The sequence below is a fragment of the Hordeum vulgare genome, chromosome 7H (assembly GCF_904849725.1).
Source record: "Hordeum vulgare subsp. vulgare chromosome 7H, MorexV3_pseudomolecules_assembly, whole genome shotgun sequence".
NCBI classification, from domain to species: Eukaryota; Viridiplantae; Streptophyta; class Magnoliopsida; order Poales; family Poaceae; genus Hordeum; species Hordeum vulgare.
Window position 1 is genome coordinate 385,987,689 of NC_058524.1, and position 6,232 is coordinate 385,993,920.

The window sequence follows — 6,232 nt, forward strand, 5'->3', positions numbered from 1 at the left end:
AACGCAAATCATTGCTCCTTATATATCCTCCTTGGTTTAAACAAGTTTGTCATGGGAGACGGAGACCCCAAGGCGGTAGCAAGCTTTTCTCACGTTGGGCGCTGATGGATGCGGGAGGAAGAAGGCCTCGACAACAGTTGTGCGGTAGCAAACTTTTCTCTCGTTGGGCGTTGATGGATGCGGGGAGGGAAGAAGGCCTTGACACGAGTTGCGATTCTACTAGGGGGCTCCAATAGGCGTAAGCCTACCCTTCAAAAATCATATTTCAGCAAAATATACTACTTGATAATTATACTATGGTGTTTTACATCCAACAATTGCAATGCGTTGCTAATTAGGCTTAGGAACTTGATGCTTTGAGCTCACCCTTCGTTTTCACGCAAGATTCCCCACTGCTCGACACCCTCGAGGAGTTAGATATCAAAAATGCTACACGTACGGACCCCCTATAGGTGTTTTACAGACCCTTTCCTAATACCACCCCCCTCTCCCCGTGATTTTCATCGGGTGGGGCCCCTCACCCCCCCCCCCCCCCCCCTTAATCCAATTGCAACATGATCAATCAATATTACCATGTAAAACGTCCGTAACTTTCCGTCGATGTAGTGTTACCGGTTAGATATATATTTTCAAATTTTATAAAGTTTAATTAAAATATACTCCCTTCGTCTCCAAATACTTGTCGGAAAAATGAATAAAAATAGATGCATCTAAAACTAAGATGTGTCTAGATACTTTCTTTTTTTCATGACAAGTATTTTCGAACGGAGGAAGTATCCGTGTCTTTAGCCTTTTTTGCACATAAAAAACTACTCCCTCGGATCCATAATAAGTGTCATGGCTTTAGTTTAGATTGGAATTAAAATCACGACACTTATTATGAATCTCGCGGTGATGACGGTATCATCTCGGATAAAGTTATTGAACTTCAGTCATGGCTTGGTAACCCTTGTAGCAACGTTGTCAAGGAGCCAGACGTTTCTGTCCCATTGTACTTCATGGATGACGGGCGGTTATTTGTGATGCCTAGCAGCGCGGCTCCTTGTGCATCGTCGGCGGCAACATCAACGTCTTCTTTTGAGCCTTTGCAACGAAGATCACTGGCTGGCGATACTAGCGTGAATACCTACCTAGGTAGATTGGAGATGATCCTCATGTTGACATCCTTGTCACGTCAGTCAATTTCCATTGTATTGGCGCTCTACAATTGTATTGTTCCACTACAATTCTTTGCGGGTACTTCAGTGGATGGAAATTTCAATGTTGTTCATTGTCAGTGAGAGCTACAGTTGTGCAATGACGTCAAATTTAGCTTCGGTTTCTCGCACACACACAAAAAAAAAAAAAAAACTTCCGGTAGGACAGGAATTTGATGCATACAGTCGTAGTTTCCAATATTCGAGTCGACAAAACGGGGCGTCTCCTGACGCTAGCAGAGAAAGCGTGCATCATTCTCTCGACCCACACTACAGCTTACTTTTTTTTCCTCTAGGTGCTTTGCTTGGGAGCAACAAAACGCAGGAGTACAAGTCACCGTTAATATAGTACCACCACCCAAATTAAATTAAATTACTAACCACCAAACACCTTACACAGACAGACACACAAACAACGAGGGATGGTGGCATCATCTCATCACCAACTGTAAAAAGGTTGATGTGCCCGTCTTCTGCTTCTAGCGGTATTTGTGTTTCGCTTTAAGTACAGGTCGCACTCAACCTGATTCCCAACCAAACCATGCTCTCTACTCATCCATCTTTGCACACTCCCACTCAGTCAGCAACACGCTAGTACATGCAAACAATGTCAGCACTTCTCATCACATCATTGCCCAAGCAACCATGGCAAAACACGCAACAAAAAGAAACTCGAGTTTTCAGTAGAGTCACGGGGTAATGTTCGGCGTTCCAAACGGGTCCTGAAAAATCTCAAGCAACCAAAGGACCTGATCCAATGACGTGATTGACGTCAATCGAAATTCACAGCAACACCAGTATAGCATGTCTATGTTTGGTTGTTGCTCTTTTGCTAATAACACATGACATATGTAACCTTGGATAGTTTGCACTGCAAGCGCCCATGTCAGTCCATACATGTTCCAGTTCCACAAATCAGATTAGAATTATCTCACGGCCGAGAAAGAGAATAAACTACTATCAATCAGCCGCCCCGGGCCTCCCTCCTGGTGGCATCATGGAGGATGTCGATGTCAACCCCGTCCTGAGGAAGCAACACATAGCGCACCACAGATCCCCGGATGAAGCAGTTCCGCACTGATAGCTGCCAACAGGAATTGTCAGATAAGCGTGTGCAAATGAGATTGATGTTAAGTACTACTCCCTCCGTCCCAAAATTATTGTCTTAGGTTTGTCTAAAAATGGATGTATCTAAATACTAAAATGTGACTAGATACATTCATATCTAGACAAATCTAAGACAAGAATTTTGGGACGGAGGGAGTACTTTACTAGTTTCCATGCATCCAAGTATTTTCCAGATACTAATTGACCGGCCGAGTATGACAAGAGTGGTGTAACATACATGGTTTGTTGACCAAATACGGACATCAAATATACTGACATACAATAGGTAACTATCACGGCCAACAAAACACTATATATGATATTAGTTTTCTTCCCTTTGGGAATACCCCATGTATCATGCACTTGTAACAAGCAATCTTCACTAATGATTATCTACTCTGGAGTACCAACGAAAGCAATTCAAAAGGGTATCCACTCTGAAATACCTCCACAGAATATAGTTAGTTCGAATTACCTGCCCAGAAGGGCAACTACATATCTACAATAGTAGATCAGTGCATTATATGCCACCCAAAATGGCATGCGTCGCCCATTCGGTTGTATGGAGAAAAGGATATTCCAGCCATTGTGTTAAGCGTCGGGGCGCTCTCTGATGGCAAGGAGTCGAGCCTGCCCTAGACAGCTTTGTAAAGCATCCGTTTTAGACCATCGGGCATCTGAATCGTACGCCTAGGCACGCAGGGCGGCGCCTTGGGCCAGATCAGACGCCATGCGCTGCTCCCAGGCAGGAAAGAGTGGCACGCGCGGGAAACTTCCGCAGGAAAGATAGGGCTCACCGGGAGTGCAAACAAGCACAAAGCGGAGGGCGGGAGAGAGGATCAGTCGTCCAATTCATGCGAGAGGGATTCCTTCTCTCCTCTCTGACCTTTGGCAGCGACTCTTTCCTCCACAGCTCTGATCTGTACCCCTTCTCTCCAGGCTCAGCCCCCCTCCTCCTCTGATGCAACAGCAAGGTGTGAGCTCCCGTTCTAGTTGCACTTCTCCCCCGCCCTTCTCTGCTTTTTCTTCCACCCCTCACAGTACTCTGTTTCTCCCTACAGTGTAGCTAGATGTGGGCTCCCGGTACTCTGTTTCTTCAGGCTCAGCCCCCCTCCTCCTCTGACGCAACAGCAAGATGTGGGCTCCCGTTCTAGTTGCACTCCTCCCCCGCCCTTATCTGCTTTCTTCCACCCCTCCGGGTAATCTGTTTCTCCCTACAGTGTAGCTAGATGTGCTTGCCTGCTTGCTTGCTCCTGCTCTTCTGCATCTGTTTCCTCCCAAATCTGCTTCTCCATGCACAAGGCAGCAGGCCCACCACCTCTTCTATTCTTCCCCATGTCTGATCTGGCTGCTCTAGTGATTTGGCTCTTCTCTCCTTTTATTTGACGGCTGATTGGGCCTTCTCTCAGTGTTGCTGCAGTAGCCAGGTGTCCCTGCTCTAATGGATCCTGTGGCTGGTAATGCTTATGATCTATCCAATGATCATAGGAGAAGAGCTACATCGATGATCCAGCTTCGAAGTATGGGTTCTAGCCAGATTTAGAGAGGAAAGATTCACTCCAGTGTACATTGTGAGTCAAGATAGTCCATGCTGGAGTGAGAAGGCAGAAGCAGCACCTTTCTGAGGGTTCCAGTGATGTGGATAAGTGTCCCGAGGCATCCATGGAGATTAGGATAGAGACATGCAATTACCTAAACACATATGTATGTACAGCTTATTACGTTAATGGTAGTTGTTCAATCTCCTAATAGGCTGCCATACATTATATATGTATGTGTCTAAGGCGTCGCCTTGCCTTAGACTTTAGAGGTGCCCCCCCCCCCCCCCCCCCAAACGCCTCGCCTTACCGCCTTACATACATTGGTTCCAGCACAATGTTAGCTTTTAAACCACAAGCTTCACACAGCAATTCAACTCCGACTGTTCAGATTGTTACATGTGTAACATGTACTGGGATTAAGGGACCAACATTTCATGTGCAGGTCTTAACAACACCTTCTATAACATGTTATAAACCAGGTGAAGCACTCATTGCCAATCTACAACATTTAGTTGCATGTATGCAACTAGAATCTTAACCTTATGAAATTACCTGGCATTATTATTACAAAGAAGCCTAACATACCAAGATGTAATGAGTACTACCAGATTTTTGGTACAGGATGACCTAACCATGTCTGGTTAACACTAATAGCGCTCGTTTAAAACTTCACTGAATCAACACATGAGGTATGTGAAACATAACACAGCGAGACCCACTAGAGACACTCGTTTAAGACTTTGACTGAATCAACATATACTCCCTCCGTCCGGAATTACTTATCGCTCAAAGGTATCTTGGAGCGACAGGTAATTCCGGACGGAGGGAATAGAATATAATCAGTTCGCATACGTGATGCCTTAATATTTCTACCATGTCTTTAGAGCTTTAGACGAAAATTATATGTTCTTCTGGAAGCGTGGATACCATCCATTACCATCCATTTAGACAACACCCCTGAATTGAGCTCTAACTAATGATATTAAGGTAGACTGCTAGGAAGTCAAGATCGCGCAGAGCAACCATCACTGGTATATAACTTACAAATAGATTGATTTCTTAAACCTACTCTTTAGTCTTTATACTTCCAAGATAAAACCTTAACCATTACACCAAGAATATGGAATGGCAAGTCTACGATCCCAACAAGATCCAATGAGTACCCTGTGTTTCCTAACTCAACACAACTTGCAGCTTATAACAAGTACTACCTCCATCTGGGTTTATTAGCCCCATTGTATTCTGAGTCATACTTTGACGGTATATTTGACATGCCACAAAAACAATCACGTAAGCAGCAAGATATTGGGTTAGTCTTCATCTAGGGAATCAAGCGATCCATATAGAGCTCTACTGAAATAGGCAGGCAGCTTATAGGTATCGACTAATTACGTACTGCCGTAAGCCGGATGAACATGATCATACCATGTGGGGATACTTGTCCTGGTCGACGACCCGAGTGTTCTCGAGCTTGATGTTGAGGTACTGATCCACGGAGTGTAGCGTGCCGCGGATGGCCAGGTCGTTCTTGAGCTCGACTGTAACCTCCTTCCCGACGAGCTCCTTGAAGTAAGAGAAGAACAGCTGTACAACAAACGAGCACCAAATCAACCATGTCGGCTTCAAGACCTGGATCAAAAGCCTGAGTTACTCACCATATTGGCTTCAGAAAGCTCGCCGCCGATTCAGCGGAGGTGGGGAGGGGGCACGCTGGTCGGCAGAGCCAGGCGGTGGTTGACGTGGTTGGGGCGCCGCCGCCGGATGGGGAGGGAGATTGAGTGGGAGGGGCTCTGGTTTCTGGGAGACGGACGACGAGAAACCTAGGCTAGCGTGGCGGGCTGATTGGGCGGACAAGGCCCAACCCTGCTCTTTCGACTTCTTCCCTTTTTTTCACGACGAAAGTATAGGGCTGACTGCGCGAGACGAAGCAGCAGCTCGCCTCTGGCTCCTGGTAAATGGGCCGGCCTACATACAGTTCAGCGCGTTTTATCTTTTTTATTGCCTTACTACTTGATGAATTTTAAAAAACGTTCAGTAATATATTCAAAACCTTAAAAATGCAAATAAGTTTATAATACATATTTTAACAAATAATATTCATGTGCTTCAAAAAAATGTATGTGATATTATGAAAACAAAGGTTAACCATGTATTTATGAAAATGTTAAACATGTAGTAATTCCCAACGGAGGGAGTATTAGAAAAATAAAAAATGAATATAAATAATTTTTATGATATATATGAAATGTCAAACTTACATCAAGAAATGTAGACATAAAAACGTATATTTGAAAAAAAAATGTATATCAAAAATATTAAACCGAAATGAAAAAATTACAACATACATGAAAAAAGTATAAATCAAAGGCATATATTTGAAAAATATTA

General features: G+C 44.3%; 1 protein-coding gene across 1 annotated transcript; it reads right to left on the reverse strand.

The window, feature by feature from the left end:
- Nucleotides 1-1,946: 1,946 nt before the first annotated feature.
- Nucleotides 1,947-5,717, reverse strand: LOC123411046 (sm-like protein LSM2). The gene is made up of 3 exons (XM_045103968.1): nt 5,500-5,717; nt 5,270-5,428; nt 1,947-2,280 (listed from the first exon to the last, which is right to left on the reverse strand). Exons 1-3 carry the CDS (start codon nt 5,500-5,502, stop codon nt 2,161-2,163), a joined length of 282 nt encoding a protein of 93 aa, XP_044959903.1. The 5' UTR covers nt 5,503-5,717; the 3' UTR covers nt 1,947-2,160.
- Between the last annotated feature and the right edge of the window lie 515 nt (nt 5,718-6,232).